We start from the raw sequence: 20436 nt of genomic DNA on the forward strand, positions 1-20436 counted from the left end.
CTCATGCAAGCACAGGCTCCCCCCTCCACTGCTGCTTCTGAAGGCTGAGGTTGAGGTGAAGGAACTATGTGTAACTATGCACGTTAACTGATGAGCCCAAGCAAACTGGTTAACCAGATAAATGGTTACACTTTCACATCCCTAAACCCTATCTAATACTTCTGGAATGCAATAGTGAAACTACCACACCCATCATACTGTTAACTTTCTTCAGTACATTTTCTATCAATTCAGTCACTGAATGTCCAGGACATCAACAATTAAACCAACATTCACATTCTCACCAGTCTGAACTCGCCTGCCTTTTTATCCACAATACCTCACACTCCACCAAGCGCCTCAGCTGCATAACAAACTCCCTTTCAGTTACATATTCACCAGCCAAAGTGCACACATTCAGTTTTTCAAATGTGTTCAAATACACAAGTTTAACCCTAACTTAAGCTACACTCAGCTACCTCTCTAGAGGAAAATGTACGAGTCATTTTTCATTTTTGGAAAAACATGCAGTCAGAATTCAGACTACGCATTTGTGTATGATTATAAGAAACTGGATGTGTGTTATGGTTGGATAGGTGCTGGAATTCAAAGGGAGTTTCTCATGGAGCTGGACAGCATGTATTTGCGGAGCGGTAAGGAGTTTGGGTGGAAATATTGCTTAACTAGCAATTTCCTGGATGTTTAATGGTTGTGATTGATGAGGAAGGCATTTGGGAACATTCTTAAATTGAAGTTCATAGTGCTTTGTGCATGGAATAAGCAAGGTGGCTAGCTCTGACACCCCTCCAGAAGTATTAGGTATTGGGATAGTCAACAGCCAACTTCTACTTGTGCAAACTGTTAATCAATGCAAAGTAGCTCAGGGGCAACCGGTGAAGGGTGACAGATGTGTGTGTGGGGGGGAGTGTCACTGGCCTAATGAACCGCCTCCAGCCTCGGGAAGGGATGGGACAATTCTCCTCCAATCTAAGCCCTGCCTCTCTCCCATGGGTGGATGTAGATTTTGCGGGGCCCAGGCCAGCACAATTTCACGGGGGCCCCCCCTTTGACACAGCACATGCGCAGGGCTTCTTGAGAATCAGGGCCCAGGGAAGCCGCCCCGCTCGCCCTGCCCTATATCCGCCACTGCCCGTGCTCCTCCTCCTCCCCACGCATGCTCCACCTTTGCACCCCTACCCCCTCTTTCCCCAATCAATGTGGTCCAGGGGGACTAATGGGGCTGGAGGTTTGGCAACAGCAGCAGGAGTCCAGCCACCTCACACTCATTGGCCCCAGCTCACTCTGCTCCTGCAGCTGCAGGAAGCTCTGCTTCCTACAGGTGAGGGGGCGGGGGAGGGGGGTCCTACCCCTCCCTCAAGTGATGCAGGACTCTGACCCTGTCACCTGCTGGCCAATACCTTGCCCCACCAATGTGTTGGGGGGGGGCATGTATCCCCTTATGTCCCCTCACACATCACCCCTGAAGTAGCTTATGACCACGGGAAACAGAGCTTCGTGGGAGCAGGACCAGTGAAAACCACCACTTGCTTGGCATTTCACTTTGAATATTGAAAATCCACCTTTTTGTCCCACCACTCCTAAAAGAGTACCATTTTTGCACAGTCACTTCAGTTCTATTTCACACTCCTACATTTCTGTGTATGTAAAAGAAATATTTTAAAATATTTTTTACATAAAAATGCCAGCTTTCCCTCTGGTTGGCAGGGAAGGGAGCCAGAAATATCGTCAGCTTTTTCACTCATAAGATGTGCTTAGATTCTAAAGTGCCAGTAAAATAACACAGACTGAAGAACAGTATATCTTTATCCTTACCAGTATAGTGTGCATTCCAGTGTAAAGCCTGCTGAGACACACCAGCGTGGAAAATACAAATGCTGCCATTAGTCCTAGCACAAATTGATACTGTAGAAAGAAAGGTTTCCGGCATTCAGATTAAGTTAATATATTTTCTATAAATACCTACAATAAATTATCTAATGGACAACACCCACATGGTATTCTAGAATCAGATCTCAAGTTCTAACATTCCTGAGATCTAATGTGTATCAGAGTTTTCCAACCAGGTACTCTCAGGCTGAATATTGGCAGCACTGTGTTTACAATACAAGCTACTTTATTTCCTGCAGGCTGTGGAAGATCTTAAGACTCCCTTTTGGAAGGTAGGTCTAAGGATAGCATAAATGAGCCATGGATGATACGGCATCTGTACATTTGTTTTTGTTTTTTATTTTCTGAACGTACAATGAAAGATCACCACAAACTCTAGTAGTTCTTGCACTAAGTGACTATGCATTAGAAATAAAAAAGTTTTAAAAAAATAAGGCACAGGACACTGTTCAAGAGATCAGTGATGTTTGCATAGATTGGGTGAGAGGGAAATGTGATAACCCTAGAGTATGACACATGGTGTGATCAATAGTTCTCAGGTGGGGGGAGGGGATCAATGGCTAGTCTAAAACTGTAATCCAGTCTGAGTGCTTTAACTGTAAAACCAAACATCATCTAGGGCTTATATAAGGGTTATTTGCTTTATTCTTGCTCAAAATGGCCTTTTCAGCATAGAATCAGCTATTTTAAATAACTTGGTAAAGAATTTTTTGATTATAGAAAGAGAGAAATGCTTGGTAGAGAACTAGGTTAATGTATTAGCCTTTCACCCCTTCATTCAACTCCTGGATTAGATCATCCATGAAAATGAGTCTGATGGCCTCATTTTAGCTCCTAGAGGAGGTTTGTGTCTGCATAACAAAAATCATCTGACTGGCACAAGTGACTCAAGAGAGTCCCACAACTGGATGGATGGGATGGGAAGAGGGTTGGTTAGATCAGAAGTGATTTTGAAGAGCTGCATGTTTACATATGTGGCCTTAACACTCACTGTAGTATCCAAGACCCTCCTGTGGAAAGCATGACCTATGACTACACATACTCATCTGATTTCCTCTAATGCTCTTTTCCCCTCCTTTTCCTGTGCCTCGGATTTACCTCTTAAATAGAATATTCCCAATTTATTCCCTTCTCCTCATGCAATTTCAGGGCTGGTACAGAAAAGTGATCAATTGAAGTTCTAGATCAGTGGTTTTCAAAGTACATGTCATGACCTGGGTCATGGAATGTCAGGCACTGAGTCACCTTGCTGTAGAAGCAGCAGGCACTAGGCCGGGGAGGAGGGTGTCATGGGGCTCTACATCACGGTGGGGAGGGGGGGGGAGGGCAATAATTTATAGGGTGCAGTATTAGTGCACAAATTCACATGAGTGAAAAAAGTACTTGTAATGAATAAGCTAATATGGATGTGTACTGCCATCTGGCAGAGTCAGGATTGTCTAACTGGTTGCCGTGGCCCTTTATTGCTAACAGTTTAATAAGTTTTCAGTTAGCTCAAGTAGAAGGGTCTAGTAGCAGTAAGGCCAGAGGTTTAGGCATGCTGTCATTATGAAGTCCAGGTAGCCATGTTACATAGAACTTCACATTTGCTACTATACTAAGTGAGCCTAAGCTTCCAACAGTTTTGTTATTTTTAAAGGATCAGTACCACATGGATGGCTTTTCTGAGGGACTGACCTCACAACTCCCTATTATGGATGGAATCTGCAGGTGTTCTGCAGCTTTGCCAATTTGGTCACTATATTAAGATTATGTCCTCAGTGGAGCAAGAAGAAAGACATGCTTATGCCTCATGCTCACATTGATCATACACCCTCACTAAGCATTATTCAAGCAAGTTTCCTGAGTGCTTGTCAATATTTTAAAAGTACACAGTAACAAAGAGAGCAAAATCTACACACAGTCTCACTCTCCAAATGAGTCTTTTTGATAAGATTCTCTGAGTAACCCACAACAATAGTATCTGTGCAGTGAACTGGACAGTGATATTTGCCTGTCAGGCTTTGGTAATATTTTCCAATAACAGTGATTAAAACAGTCTATACACTATTAATCTGAAAAGTGCAACACGACCATTAAGAGATTACATTTTTAGAGAAATTTCACAAAAATATTTCTGTGCAACTGAAATTCTCATTGTCACTGGCAATACAGAGCTCCCCTTTGCAGTTCCTCCCATGCAATGTTGAACATTCTTAACCCACTGAGTGCTTACACTACAGTTGCTCCTGAGTAACTATGTCAGTGTAACTGTACAATACAAGACGTATTTCATACCATGACTGTTGTGAAGAGTTCTTTCTGAGCCTTGCAGTTTGAGTGGCCAATACTTAGTGAGAAAACAGAAAATTTCCCTGAAGCGTCACACAGTATTACAACTCAGCAATGACAGAGCTAGCGCCATCCCTGTTGAGTTGGGAAAACTTCCACAACTGTTCCTGTCATACCTAGTATTAACCTATTGCAACAATGGAAGGTAGGCATGAGTGAGCATGGCAGTATTGGTGGGCAAAAGCACTGAACCTTTTCATGCTCACTGAAGTTCAGTGGGATCAGACATGTGCTTGTTCCTCCCTACCTCGTTTTGGTTGACTGCTGAAATACACAATGTGAAGGAAATGGACGTTGCTGCCATGGCATGGGTGGATGGCATTCCATATTCTGCTCTCATTTCCAGCTTCACAACCGGAGGTGAATGAGGACGAGGCCACTTCAGGATGTCCTTAGTGACTTGACCTATGTACATCACAATCTGGGGGAAAATAGAGCATACAATTAGCTAGACCTGCTAAGGTGAGGGAATTCTCACTGCACTCACCAAAAGGCCTAATTTCAGTCTCAGCTAAATGGGTGACTTTGCAGCATATTGTGTAAAATCCACTAGTCTGAGATCAGACTGTATCCCCTGAATAACTACACAGAACTCCTTTATATTGGCAAGTGAGAAGGGCAGCAGTTTCACTGCACAGTGTAGTCACTCCATCAGATATGGGACCAGAAGGAGGTTACTCAGAAGAGGAAGAGGTACAACATGGATAAGCTGGGCACAGTATGAGACAAGTGGTTCACACCCTCCAGTGTCATCTGTTTTCTCACCACTAACATATTAAACATTTATTTTAAATGTAAAGGTTTTTCCTCCTCCATTCATAACAACACGACTCTGAAGAAACAGGCAGATTAGACACTTGGCTTATTACTTATTTTTAAGGGCCATAAAATTATCACATTTCATCTTTGAAATGTACATTTAAAAATTACCAGTTCTCTGCAAGGGGTAATTCCACCCTGATGTCTGGTCTTTGTCAATTGTTAGCCTTGCACCATGCCAACAAAACACCATCTAGAGGCACTCACAGATATATTGTGTTGACATCCTTGGGTGGGCACAGTGGAGAAAGCAGGACAGGCAGGACTATATTTACAAAGTTTCTCTTCCTGCCATACTTCCTGGTAACACTTCCACTGTTTGGACAATTCCAATTAACTGAGTCACTTGGTAATATCAGAAACAGTTTGGTAAGGAATCTATTCATATGCTATGAACCATCAAAGCACGCGTGTTGTTTTATTACTCAAAGGGAAGAAAAAAGTTATTCTCTCTAGCAGTTATTGCTTATGAGCAGAGAGAGACTAAGGGTACGGCTAGACTACACTGGTTTTTTTTCCCCGGAAAAAGCTATGCAAAATGCGCTCCACATTTCGCATAGCTTTTTCCAATTCTTTTTGTTGGAAGAGTCTTTTCTGTCATTTGGCCTGTCTAGACTGGGCCAAATGTCAGAAAAAAACCCTCTTTCGGAAGCCCCCTCATTCCTTGTGAAACGAGGAATACAGGGGCTTCTGAAAGAGTGCGTTTGCTCTTCTGCAAAAAAAAGCAGAAGAGCAAATGTGTTCCCCGGATGCAGAACAGTTCTTCCGGGATACCTCTGGTATCCCAGAAAAACTGTGAAGTCTAGCCATAGCCTAAAAGAAAAGACATCATTGCTGCCAATGAAATCCCCCAGCATACCAGATGAATGATACTGTGATCAGAATGTAAGATAACACAGTAGAAGATAAACAGAGTCCAACTTTGGGCTTCAGCTCAGTCCAGGGTCCTGGTTATGGTGTGTGCTTTTCCCAAAAACAGGGATATAAACAGACACTCTTAAAGCCACCTAAGCATCTGTGAAAGAGGGAGAAGCTAAAGAGAAGACAATCCTCTTTGAATTAAGGATCAGATAGTGCCTCAGCATCCTGTCCCAGTTAAAGAGTTGGAAACCTGAAGGCCCTGTCCTCTCTGTGCCTCTATGACATTACTATAAAAAACATTGCTTTTGAAACAAGAGTGCTTAGAATGCTGCTATGTATTTTGCTGCCAGGCAAATGGCAAACAAGCTTTCTTTAATCTTTTCACCATGAGGATGGTGTAGTGAGAGAGATGCAAAGTATAAGTCTCATAAAACAAAATAAAAACTCTACATAAAAATTAGATTCAGTTGTGTCTTTCTATCATGGAAACTATTCAATTATTGTATAAGAAGGTTCTTTGTTCTGCCACTAATGCTGTGGCAATGAGACGTTTTCTTAAAAGCATTATTTTTAAAACGGATCTTGGTCATGAAACATTTATAATAGCACTAACATTGTTTTTATTTCATTTTCTATTTCTAAAGTGATTTGTCCTTATAAGGATAAGTCTTGAGACTCAGAAACCTACACTCAATCTACTTTTGAAAACAAAATCTGGCCTATCCAAGGTAGCTATGAGAGCAGCTCAAAATGCTACAACCTAATACCCCCTCAACTTTGGGGAAATAAAATAGAGATCCCATCTTTACCAGAGGGGACAGACCCTAGTAAAAATGATCCCCTTGAGGTTTTATATCATTTAACCCCTTTGTTGTCTCATGAATGTACATATATTGCCAATATAATACCGTAAGTGTGACCCTGTCGATCTTTTCCATTTCACAGTGGCATTCTGGGAGCAGGTTTTAAAGGACAGTGCACCAGACTATTCACAGAAAACAGTGGGTCAAAGGAAAAATATTTTTCTGTAGTTTATTCTGTGTCATTTCCAGACAGAGGCACATTCCATGAGCTGATTAAATTCCAGAACTAAAAGCCAAATTCTCTAATGGATCGGGAAATGTATTCCGCTATTATTATGAAGCCCTTATTTTTGGCATTAGCCTAGTAGAGGGCTACTCAACATGTGGCCCAAGGGCCACATGCAGCCCACAGGCCAAATGCAGCCCGCAGCCTGTCTTTTTGCGGCCCGTGGTGCGGTTTGGGTTTACGCGAGGCTCAAGATGTGGCCCGCGGGCGGGAGCCAAAATAAAGAAGTAGTAAATATAATGGTCTTCTGTTGATATGCATTTTATTAGTTACATTCCTGGACTGTCATTGCTCATTAAAAGTGCTGTCATATGGATGGAAAGCGGGTAAATATTGCATTTTATTAATATCAGCAGAACTGACTTAAAAGGGGCCTGTGTGTTGCGTAGTCTTGCCTTAACCTGTGTATTCATGCCTGTTAGTGTGAAATAAGCTATTTGCATACATTTGACTTAAGTTGTGGTCCTTGGCATGTGCTGTGAGTATCATTGTGGCCCTTAGGGCTTCTAAAGTTGAGTAGCCCTGGCCTAGAGGTAAGGCAGGGCAAGCCATGCTGGATTATTATTTACATGAAAGCAGAGGCTGGAAATCCCATGCAAATGCAATATAATGAAGGAAAGTAATTCAGTTTCTTCTCTATTTTTTTTAAATGGTAGTGAAGACCAGAAAACATGTCATTCTTAAAATTTAAAAGCACATGTTACTATGACTATAAAGCAAGGGAAGGCAACACACTGACCCTTTGGGCTTGTGCCTAGTCATCGACGTGCCTGTACTTCCTAGAACAGTGTGATGAGGACAGCACTGAATTGAGGGCAAAGATACTGCAAGTTTCCTGTCATCCAAGCTTTATTTAGGAAGGTCGAGGGTAGTGTTGGTAAGTCAAGATGGTAGGCATCCCTTAGAGATTTTGTTCTCTCCAATGCAATTCAATTTTTCTCCTTCCATATTTACCGTAGTGAACAGGGAGATGGTCTTAAAAAGCCAAGCAAATGCCCCGGCTGTTGTGAGTTCTGAGACTGTGTGCGCTCAGACTTCTGCCTCGACTTTTTTTTAAACTTCCTTCGGGGTTATGCAGCTAGAAAAACTTGGAATATTTGGCACCATTTAACACACATGCAATGCACAACAGTGGTAAAACATAGACCAGTCAGGCCAAATCAGTATGCTTCTCAAAGAAGGTGTCAGGAAGACAAGATCCCTCACCAAAGGCTCTTACGTAAATTAAGTTGACATGGGATAAGGGGGAAGACCCTTTCATGGATTGAGAACTGGTTAAAAGACAGGAAACAAAGGGTAGGAATAAATGGTAAATTTTCAGAATGGAGAGAGGTAACTAGTGGTGTTCCCCAAGGGCGAGTCCTAGGACCAATTCTTTTCAACTTATTCATAAATGAACTGGAGAAAGGGTAAACAGTGAGGTGGCAAAGTTTGCAGACTATACTAAACTGCTCACGATAAAAATTTAAGACCAAAGCAGACTGAAGAACTTCAAAAAAGTCTCACAAAACTAAGTGATTGGGCAACAAAATGGCAAATGAAATTTAATGTGGACAAATGAAAGCAATGCACATTGGAAAAAATAACCCCAACTATACAGACAATATGATGGGGGCTAATTTAATTACAACTAATCAGGAAACAGATCTTGGAGTCATCATGGATAGTTCTCTGAAGATGTCCACGCAGTGTGCAGTGGCGGTAAAAAAAGCAAAGAGGATGTTAGGAATCATTAAAAAAGGGATAGAGAATAAGATGGAGAATATCTTACTGTCCTTACATAAAGAGAAATAGATCAATTCATGGAGGTTAAGTCCATTAATGGCTATTAGCCAGGATGGGTAAGGAATGGTGTCCCTACCCTCTGTTTGTCAGAGGATGGAGATGGATGGCAGGAGAGAGATCACTTGATCATTACCTGTTCGATTCACTCCCTCTGGGACACCTGGCATTGGCCACTGTCGGCAGACAGGATACTGGGCTGGATGGACCTTTGGTCTGACCCAGTATGGCCATTCTTATGTTCTTAAGATACTCAGTTGCTGGTTGCCAGACTGTACATGTATATTCTTCTCTTAATTCCCTTCCTTATGACATGTCACCTCATATTGATACCTGGACACCACAATGAGATCACAATAAATGCACAGAAAAAAAATACTGCACATACATCTGGATTCTCAGAATCTAATAAACCATCTTGTTAGTCTTTAAAGTGCTACATAGTCCTGTATTTTGTCTCTGATATTATGTTACTCTACAGAAAGGGACTTTCCTTTTCTGTGATGTAAGACTTCTGTTTCCACAGCCTGCAAGCATGCTACCAGATAGCATTGCAAGATCTTCAATTTACTATTCACCATTACCTTTTAAGGTTGGTTTATTGGTTTGTTTTTGTATTAGGCTTTGCACCTATCTTCTGCATACTGGATATAGTCTCTGTATTTCTGAGTAGTTTCTCTCAGGTGCATTTGCATCTATTTCTCCAGGTTAAATCTCTTTTTGTTATTTCCTGCACTTATTACATGGTCTCTGTCCCCCTTGGATTAATTCTATAGCTGCTCTGGAAAGAGAGATGAAGGGGGCCCTCAAATCTCTTTACAACATAACTGATAAAGAACCTTTCTGTGCAAAGCTCCAATCAGTGAAGGCTGGGGTAACTGGAGGGGAAGAAAAAGTGCTGGAGGAATGGGAGTGGTAGTACCAAGATAAAAGATCTACACAGCAGGACACTTCAATTTCAGCCCTTTACTTCAAACATTTATTTGCAAAGAACCTTAGATGGCTGTGGAACAAGTTTACACAGCTAGAAATGGCCACAACCTTCGAACAAGTTATTTTGGGAGTTAGGTTACAAGGTGACGATCATAAGAAAATGTAATGAGTCTTTTTGCGATTGGCTGACGCACATCTAGAGCAGGCTGGAAATTGGCATTTTTGTAGAGGCTTGACAGGTGTGGTCCCTTTTCATACTTTCAGAGGCATCTCAAACTTGACACAAGGACAATACTTGGACAGCTCTCACAGAACTGTAGATCAGATTCCGTTCTTGATTACACTGCCCTGTGTCAGTGAAAGAACTTGGCCAAGAGACAGTGAAGCCTGAAAAATACTCTACAGTAATGACCAGCAAATATAGATGAATGTAGCAAAATAGATACATACGATTGGTTTTACAATTAAAAAGCATACACCAGAAGAGTAAGCTTTTTATGCACTCTCTCACGGCCTTCCCTGTGGTTTTTCGATGTATCTCCCAGTTGTTTTCACAAGAGTATAGAAAGAATTAGGATGTTGGTGGGGCTGACTAAAACATTCTGATTGTTCCTGATCTTGCCTATAGAAAAGTTTTGCCAGTCTCACAAGAATCTTCAGAATTTCTGGAAGTAAAATCCATTCTAGCAGATCCCACGTGCCTGCAAAACTTTCCATCCAAAAATCTCGCCTGGAAAATCTGCCGAAAGGCCCACACCTGAAAGTTTAGAAAAGAAAAAGACGCAGACTTTGAAAAATTGGATGAGAAGACAGAATTTGTCATCGTACAAATATACAGGAAAAAAATTAGTCAGAGCTTCTCAGAAAGAAACCTTTGCCCAAGCAAAGTATCATTTCCCTACTTTAGTGCTCAATTTTGTTTCTTTCCTGTGTGGCTAGCATTCAACACCTAGCTAGGGAATTATGTTTTTGGCTTTAACTGCTTTGCTTCTAACTTTATTTCTAGGACACAGTCTGTTTTGTTCAATTTCTGAGTGATGCTGATCAATTATTTTTTTTAAGGCAGTTCTAGTGGAAAACAACATACAGGCGATTTCAACATAAATAATTTTAATTTGCACATTAATAAATGCATTTAGTTTGTTTTGGCATGTGGAATTTGTCTGAACCTAAAGACTCCTCTTTTCCATTACTGAAGAAAGGAAATCAAGAAACATAATGGATTGTGCAAGACATAATTAACTTGGGGAGACAGTTACAAAGCAATGCATGGGGATTTAGGTTGAATGATTCATGAAATGTGGTGGGAGAAGCATGGCTAATTCCCTTTACGTTGTTTTGAAAACTTAAGGAAGTGTGTCTAAATAAAAGGCACCTCACAGGATCCAACTTTCAGCATGGTGTTTTTAACTCTTTCATGGCTGAATTATTTGCAAGCAACTTCATAAGGGAAAATGGGACTGCTGGGATTAGTAGGGAAACAATAGAGATTGGATGTTAGCCGGAGGAGGTATGAGAAGCAGGAAGAACTCTGAGATCTCTGGGAAGTAATGGATGTCCAAGATCCCAGTGGAAGGGCTAAGGCTGGGCTAGGTGGATATTCAGAGGATGAGGAGAGTTGAGTGACCTAAGACAGGCTTCTCTCTCCTTCTCTCCTCCCCCCCGCTCTTTATATAGTAAGGCGCACACAGTGCCACTTCTCTGCAGTGTCCTTAATCACCTCCCGGCAGGGATATCATAGAGCCTCATTAATGCTTGTCATCATGCACTTAAAAGGAAAGATGAGCTTGAGACTGAGGTGCTGGACTGAGACTCAGGAGACTGGAGTTCATTTCCCCTTTCGCCACAGATTCCCAGCATGACCTCAAACAAGTCCCTTAATCTCCACCTGCCTCCGTTCCTGAGGGTATATCTACACTACAGCCATTAGTTCGAATTAACTTTAATAGGGGCTACACATACAAACCACTAGTTCAAATTTAAATCAAACTAGCAAAGTGCTTAATTCGAACTAGGTAAGCCTCATTCTACGAGGAGTAACGCCTAGTTCGAATTAAGGGCTGTGTAGCCACTTGATTTGAACTAGTTGGAGGCTAGCCCTTCCGAGGTTGCCCTGGTGGCCACTCTGAGCCAAACCAGGGAAATTCTTCTGCCCCCCCCCCTCCCGGCCCCGGAGCCCTTAAAGGGGCACGGTCTGGCTACAGTGCTTGTGCCAGTTGCAAGCCTGCCAGCACCCAGCCAGCAGACCCTGCACCTGGCGAGGCATGAGCCAGCCACCAGCTGCCACCCAGCCCTCCGCCTCTTCCCAGGACCAGGCTGGCAGCTCCCAGGAGCCTTCCCGGAGCTGCAAGAGGCGGGCGCCCGCCTGGTCTAGTGCGGAGATCGTGGACCTCACCGAGGTTTGTGGGGAGGCCTCCAACTTCCATAATCTCCACACTAGGCACAGGAAAGCGGCCGTGTAGGGCAGGAGAGCTGCCAGCCTGGCCACCAAAGGCCACATGCGAACCCAGGAGCAGGTTTGCGTGAAAATCAAGTTGGTCCAGTGAGACCCCCGACCCTGAGCTTAGAACATAAGAATGGTCGTACTGGGTCAGACCAAAGGTCCATCTAGCCCAGTAGCCTGTCTGCCGACAGCGGCCAGCACCAGGTACCCTGGAGGGGATGGACCGAAGACAATGACCAAGCAATTTGTCTCATGTCAGCCATCTCCAGCCTTCCACAAACAGAGGCCAGGGACACCATTCCTACCCCCTGCCTAATAGCACGCCATGGACCCAACCTCTATGAATTTATCTAACTTCTCTTTAAACTCTGTTACAGTTCTAGCCTTCACAGCCTCCTGTGGCAAGGAGTTCCACAGGTTGACTATGCACTGTGTGAAGAACTTTTATTAGTTTTAAGCCTGCTACCCATTAATTTCATTTGGTGTCCTCTAATCCTTTTATTATGGGAACTAATGAAGAACTTTTCTTTATTCACCCTCTCCACACCACTCATGATTTTATAGACCTCTATCATATCCCCCCTCAGTCTCCTCTTTTCTAAGCTGAAAAGTTCCAGTCTCTTTAGCCTCTCTCCATATGGGACCTGTTCCAAACCCCTAATCATTTTAGTTGCCCTTTTCTGAACCCTTTCCAAGGCCAAAATATCTTTTTTGAGGTGAGGAGACCACATCTGTACACAGTACTGAATATATGGCGTACCATAGTTTTATACTTCCCCTCCTTCTTCCCCTGGCTCCCCCCTTCCAGCTCCCTCCTCCCTGGTTTCCCCCTCCCCTCTCCCACCCTCTCTCTTCCCCTCTCCCACCTCCTTTTCCCAGTCTCCCCAGAGGTTAATCTCCCTCCCCCCATTTTGTTAAATAAAGAGAGTTTCTATTTTTGAACAGTGTCCTTTGTTTTTTACATTAGGAAGGGGGGCTAGGGAGGGGTAAGTGGAAGGAGGTGAGGGAGGAATGGGGCACGAGCCCCCGATGGGGAGGACTGGGGTGGCTCTGCAGGCTCCTTGCGGTGGAAGCTCTCCTGCAGGGCCTCCTGGATCCTGACAGCCTCCCGATTGACCCCTCCGGATGGCAGCCTGCGGCAAGTGCAGCCGGGCTGATGGCCAAGTGCTGTGATGTGCCCAGTGTGGGCACTCCAAGACAGGACTGCTTTGCTGTCCCTCATTGAGTTAGACAAGCAAGCGGGGAACCCTGAGAACTGTCTGTCCGGGGTGGCAGTCGGGTCCTTTTAAGCACAGCCCTCGGCTAGACTGAGGCAGCAGCTCCAGACTCCAAGTTCTAACCTGATCCCCTGCCGGCACTGGTTCCGGCCAGCCTTAACTTCGGTTCAGGGTCCACTCAATGTGGACATGCTATTTTGAATTAGCAAAACCCTAATTCGAATTAGTTTTTAGGTCTAGATGCACTAATTCGAATTAGCTTATTTTGAATTAACTAATTTGAATTAAGTTAGTTCAAATTAGTTCTGTAGTGTAGACATACCCTTATTCTTTTCTGGCGGAGCTTAGATTTTGCATATCTCGAAAATAGGACCAAGTCTTACTATGTCATGTACAGTGAGTAGTACAAGGTCACAACTACTTCTCCTCAAATTCCTACCCTGTCTTCCCCCAAATGCATAGGTTCAGGATGGTAAAGGGCTGGATTGAAGAACAGTATGCTGAAATTACAGCCAAAGAAAGTAGATGGTCTAGCACAATTTGCAGGATAATTATATGTGGCTTGTTCCACAGTCAAAGCCCAAGTGGATCACAACAGTATCCTAGTTCCAGGGGCAGCGTGACTAGAGAGATACTTTACACAGCAGGTGAAATGGCTGATGGTCTGGTATAGCTTTTCACCAAAGCCTGAAATTTAGCTTATGACTCTCATATTTGACAAGATGCCCTTCTACAGCTGCAGTATGATTGAGGTTTATGCTATTAGTACTGCATTTGAACACACTGCTGAGAAAGGGGCTTGCTGAGGGTTACAGAAAAGAGGGGGTTGTTCTCCCTTTCTTCTCCCCACCCTGTCTCACGCAAGTCAAAGTTTTTCATATCCTAATGTGAAAAGGAGAGCTCTACTCTCTCCATGTTGCGATGCAGGTATAAGGAAACTGAGCATGTGCACCCACACTCACACACACCCCTTCTCCAGACTCAGAACTACAAATGTTTTAGGTCTGCACTTTTTTTAAAATGAAAGTTGCTTGATCTGGGTGCAAAAAGTATGAAAAATTCCTTAGGTGAAAGTTGGTTCCATTCGTTTCCATTCTATACAGGCAGTCCCCGGGTTACGTACAAGATAGGGACTGTAGGTTTGTTCTTAAGTTGAATCTGTAGGTAAGTCGGAACTGGCATCCAGATTCAGCCACTGCTGAAACTGATCAGTTTCAACAGCGGCTGAATCTGATCAGTTTCAACAGTGGCTGAATCTGGATGCCAGTTCTGACTTACATACAGGTTCAACTTAAGAACCCCAGGCGTCCCCAAGTCAGCTGCTGCTGAAACTGATCAGCGGCTGATTCCAGGAAGCCGGGAGCAGAGCAACTCTGCCTCAGGCTTACTATAGTCAGCCGCTGGTCAGTTTCAGCAGCAGCTGACTTGGGGACACATGGGGCAGAGCAGCTGGGGTGCTGCTGGGTTGTTCCAGTAGCGCCGCTCCTCGGCGCTACTGGAGCAACCCAGCAGCACCCCAGCTACTCTGCCCCAGGCGTCCTGATTCAGCCGCTGCTGAAACTGACCAGCAGCGGCTGAATCAGGACGCCTGGGGCAGAGCAGCTGGGGTGCTGCCGGGTTAGTCCAGTAGCGCCGAGGAGCGGCGCTGCAGGACCAACCCAGCAGCGCCCCAGCTGCTCTACCCCAGGCGTCGTGGGCAGAAAAGCCTGGTCTGCTGGGAGGGAGGGGGCACTAGCTGCACCCCCTTTACCCCCCCAGCAGACCAGGGAGACGCGGAGCAAAGCTGCAGAGGACGCCTGCAGCGGGACAGTCCAGGCGTGCCGCGGCTGTCCTGCTGCGGGCGTCCTCCGAGGCTTTGCTCCCCGTCTCCCTGGTCTGCTGGTCAGAGTTATCAAGTTATCAAGGCTTATCTCCATTTTTATATATGTACGTTACACAAAAAGGCATGTACTTCAAATTTCTGCATGTTTTCTACACTATGTTAGATATGCAGACTAATGAAAATCCTGCCTTGAGATCGCCCAGCCAGCTCCCTCGCTTTAGAGGAGCAGGAACTTTGAGAGGGAAGACAGAACGGGCCCTTTGTGTGTTGTCAGAAAAGAGGCCTGAAGAAGGTTGAGGGATCCATTACTATGCAGAACCACACATCAGAGCTACCTTTTAAAGGGGGAACCTAGTAGCAGACAGAGCTATTGCAGCACCTTAATTGCTACAGCAGATCTGTGGCGTCTCCACCAATTGAAAGGAAGAGGGTGCCTCCCACCCATAGGCGCCAGACCTCTCCAGTGTGCAGCTGGCTCTTGACCTTTATGCAAAAATAGTTTTTCCCACTTTCTACAAAGAAAAGAATGAGAGCACACACACATTTCCCCATCATTATTTACCTGTAGGGCTTCTTTCCAACATCTGTCAATGTGGATTGATATTTCAGTCCTGCTTTATATAACTGTCACATTACCAAATTGGAGGGAAGCAGCCAGATCACTGCTGCACCCCTAGGTGGGGGTGTTGGCCCCAGAAATTGGTATAAAAGGGAGCCATGTGGGGTATTGAATGGGAGCTTGTTGTTTGCTGATCCTGTGTACACTATTTATGTGAGTGTATAATGTCTGTGTGAGTAGATAGGAATCTGTAATCTGTGTGGAAGCTGAATATTTCTCTGAATGTGGTTAAGCATTGCTATGGACAGGCTGAGTAGTGAAGCCCTGTGGAACAATGGCACTTGATGGCCCAAGGACACACCTAAAGCAGGAGGGCGGAGACCCAAGAGCTGCCAGCAGAGAGAGGCTGAGGACCAGGTGACCGGCTGAGACCAGAAGAGGCTAGGAAGGGGGTATAAAGAGGCCATGTGGTCGATGCCATTTTGTTCTCAGCTCAGCACTTCATCCCAGAGGCAGCACTGCAGGGATCGAAGAGCCCAGAAGACCTGTGAACCCATCCTGATGATACTTTAATAACCTTACTCTCAGGCTTTTCTTTCTTGTAATAATAAACCTTTAGATATAGATTCTAAAGGATTGGCCCAGCGTGATTTGTGGGTAAGATCCAAAGGGTAAATTGACCAGGGATCTGTGGCTGGTTTCTTGGAACCGGACAGAACTTTTCTGGGTAGGTAGGATTGGGTGCTAGGACCCCCCCCCCCCACCTGTGTATGAGGTCCGGGGCCATCTGGGGCATGGTTATTGCTGGGGTGTTGGAGGGGTTTTGCTCGTGAGGCTTCAGGCAGGCTGCTGAAGTGCACTGTGGGACTGGTTTGTGGCCTGTTTGGAGAGGTCACCAGTCTGGGGGCTGTAAGGAGCCCCGGATTTGAGCAATTCGCCCTGAGCGGGCGCCCTCAGCTGTGCCCAGACACGGCCCGGTCCGTCACAGTAACCAAAACCAGGGTTCTCGTATCTTTTAAGTTCATACCCAACTAAATCATCCAGCATTTTAAATAATTTTCTCTGCCTTACCATATCAATCATTCCTTTAACAACCCTTCCTCTGCAGGATGCATGCAAATTGTATTGACACATATGACATGCATGTAAATACCTCAATGAGCATGAAGTGCTTTGAGATCTACTATTTTGAAAAAAAAAAGCTGTATTACGTATTACATACACACAATCCTGCACATATAGACAAACAGTGTGTGCGCATATACGTGTGTGCAATAGCGGTTCCATAGAGTCTACACAAAAGCCCCACTTGAGTAACTATTGAAGAAAAAAAGACCTAGAATGCCATAGAGCTAATTTGTCTAGACAGCCATTCAGTACTTTAATGTAACAAGTAAAACTACTTGTGCATCAGTTTCTTCTGTTCGAAAGAATATGTAATTTCCTATCACAGCACTGTCAGGTTTCTGAAGCTGGTTGTTATATTTGCGATCTCTGGAGCAACTACATCTAATCCTAATCATTCTGTGTGTAGGCCATTATGATAATATAAAAACAGCAACCTACTGCTTTTAATAGAGGTTTCCAAGAAAATCGACAGAGATTCAGTATGTGAGCTAGAAAGGCCCATTATTCCTCCTATGTCTAAAGACTTGGCAGAGCACTTTGATCAGTTCCTTTCTATTTTTATACTCGGAAATATTCTTTCACTGCCTAACAAAGGAGCTAGAATACATCCATTATATCGTATTTATTTTCAGCTTTCTATTTTGAGTTCTTATTATCTGATCTATTGATCCATTAATGAAAGTCAAGACAATATACATGGGGTCAATGGCATTTGTGAATTTTTCCTTGAGGCTTCTACTTTGGCTGCCTCACTTTGAACCAGTGGGTTTTGCTTTTTCACTAAAGCATTTATGTGGACTGGCACCAGAAATCCTACAGATGCACTTTCGTTCTTACATTAAGACACTGTTATTAGCAATTAGGCAGCTGTTGCTTTAACATGACTTTTGTATCTGGACAGAAGTGACAGAGCATCAAACACAGTGGAGAGTGAAAACATAAGGACTGGCATAATTTGGAATTGGCATTTGGTGCAGATTAGCTGGTTGGGAGAGGGAACGATGGTAGAAAAATAAATATTGCTTGCAAGGGAATTGTCTATCAGACATACACAATGCAGGTCTGACTCTCGGTCAGGGGTCTCAAACTCAATTTACCTTAGGGCCAGTTCCAATCCTCAAATCCTCCAATTGGATACTCCCCTCTGGCAGAACTCTGGGGAAGGAGGAGGTCTGTGTATGTTCCCCTCCCTGTGCATCTCTTAGCCCCCCTGCTGGTCCGTACACACACACACCCTGCAATGTTCCCCTGCCCCACCTGCTGCCCCTGGGGCGATTTAAAACCTGCCAGGGGCCCCCACTGCCATCACCGGCACTGCAGCAGAGCTAAAGTGGCTTCCTGCTGCTAGCACCACACCACTGCCTGGGGTCCCTGTGGGCCGGGGAGGTGGGTGCAGAGTCGTCCCGTCCATAGGAGTAAGCTGTGAAACTATTAGCTCATTTTGTGAAACTGGCTAAATGCCAACTCTCCTGATTTGATCACAAACCTCCTGATAATTGGGGCTATTTTTTTTTTCCTGGGAAACCCCAGCTACTTTAAGACAGATCTGGGAACTTCACTATCGAATGCCTCATGCAGCATAATCAACTGTAATAGTTCCGATTTAGTAGATTATGCTTGTTTGTTGGCGCCTGGCAATCCCACCCCTTTTCTTAAGGAATACACTTTGTGGAGAAAAAAAACTAGAAAACGTGCCCTGAGTCCAGCCAAAGACCTCAAACATCAGATGCCAAATAAAAAGATCCCCATGTGTATTTTCAAGAAGCCATTTTTTTGGGGGGGGGGGGGGGAGGAGGTGGTTAGGTGGGGTGATTCATGAGTTTTGAACAGTTGGGGTTGACAATACAGTTCATGCATGTTGATAGTGCCTCCCCCCAGGTCCAGGAGCCCAGACAGAGCCTAGAATCCTACAAAAGATGTGACACTAAGTCCTTGCCCTGACACCCTTATGTCCTTGTGCTAGGATGGCCTCTCCCCCACTAACATCTGCACCCTCGCACTGGCATCCCATCCCCCTTTGCTAACATCTGCATCCTCATGCTGGGATCCCCCGCCTCTCCCCAGGATAATGAAAAACAAAACCCACCAATCCCACCCGGGTTGCATCAACTCAGGTTGTGTAATTTAAAAGTTTTTGACCCCCCAGGCCAGCATGGTTCATGTAGCGGTGGAGGCTGCCAGCGTAGCTTCCTGGACCAAGAAGCACCCAATAGCCGACACTATGCTGGAGGCCTGGGTGCTGCTGGGAGGGCGTATGTGCGTGGGTGAATCTCTGCACGCCACCTTTCCCTCATCCCTTCATCCCCCATTCCCAGGCCGGCAGATGCACGGGCCTGATTAACTTTTTCAAAATCTTTCATGGCCAGACTGGGGAAGTGTCCAGGCTGTAGATGGTCAGCAGGCCAGGAGTTTGAGACCTCTGGTCCAGGTGCACATACGGAGATTAAAACAACAACCTAGCATACGTTGCATTACAGATCACACTATCAACCTCCTCCTGCAAAAGCCTGAGTGAACAGTAGAGATGTGCAAAGTTAACCAGTGGGGGCTGGGGCAGCTCCCTGCCCGCTGCTGGCAGGTGGGCTGTTCCCGCCCTGCAGGGCCCATTGCAGACATGGGAGCTTCAGCCTGGCTGGAGCAGCCCCTGTCCATGGCAGGCCCTAGCACGCTGCAGGCAGGGGCTGCTCTGGCTAAGCTGGGCTGGAGCAGCCCCTGCCTACTGCAGGGGAGGAGGGCTGCCCCCTGCCCACACACCCTTTAAACAATTAACACATTAAACACTATGTATAACTGGTTAACCAATAAAATGTGATTTTACATCCCTAGTGAAGAGTGATTCTACTGGACAGTCTGGTTTTTGCGCTCTGTCTGGTAAAAAAATTCAGAAAATACTGGACACGTGCAATGTCTGGTATTTTCTGTTTTTCTGGCTGGGCGCCGCACAGAAGCCTGGCAGGGGTGGGGGGAGTGGCTGGGGATTCCCAGCCACTCCCCCCGTCTGGCTTCTGCACGCAACCATAGGCTCCCAGCACTGATTGCGGCCCCACCTCCCAGCCTGGGACTCCTCCTGGTTGCATGCAGAAGCCAGGCGGGGGCGGGGGGAGTGGCTGGGAGGCGGGGCACAATCGGCACTGGGAGCCCTTAGCTGACTGCGTCTGAGGAGGAGAGACACCTTGGGGACGAGAAGCCCTGCCCCTGCTCCTGAGCGCTGTTCAAGCACATTGTGGTGCCGTAGTCCAGGAGAGAAGCCCGCAGGTGCTTTGTGGTTGCATTTAGGCACCTTCCATGGGCTCTCAGCAAAAACTGACTGGGGTGGAATTTCTGCTTCTTCCCACTGGGACATCCAATGATCTGGCTATGGGGGAGTCACCTTCCTACCCATGGTTGTCGCTGCCCCCCCCCCCCAGCCCTGCTATTGTGTTGCCCCGGGGTCTGCCTCTCTGCGCTTTGGGTAGCAGGCTCGGCTGCCTCCCCCTTTTTCCCCCCCAGGGACAGGCCTAAGAAGAAATCCTCAGGCTGTAGATCTGTTTTATGGAGACACAGCTACTCTCTGTGCTGGCTACTA

The 20436-nt window shown here is 45.3% G+C and overlaps 1 protein-coding gene across 2 annotated transcripts in view; it reads right to left on the bottom strand.

Annotated features, from left to right (window-relative positions):
- SGPP2 (sphingosine-1-phosphate phosphatase 2) overlaps positions 1–20436 on the bottom strand; it is a 74334-nt gene that overhangs the window by 7410 nt on the left and 46488 nt on the right. Inside the window, exons 3-4 of one of the 2 annotated variants that reach the window (XM_075937541.2) lie at positions 4466–4639; positions 1813–1902 (exon numbers count right to left, since the gene is read on the bottom strand). In XM_075937541.2, coding sequence (XP_075793656.2) covers positions 1813–1902; positions 4466–4639 — 264 coding nt within the window. The remainder of the gene's footprint in view (positions 1–1812; positions 1903–4465; positions 4640–20436) is intronic. The other variant, XM_089780863.1, reaches the window with a different exon arrangement.

The sequence above is a fragment of the Pelodiscus sinensis genome, chromosome 10 (assembly GCF_052426305.1).
Source record: "Pelodiscus sinensis isolate ZL-2025 chromosome 10, ASM5242630v1, whole genome shotgun sequence".
Taxonomy (NCBI): Eukaryota; Metazoa; Chordata; order Testudines; family Trionychidae; genus Pelodiscus; species Pelodiscus sinensis.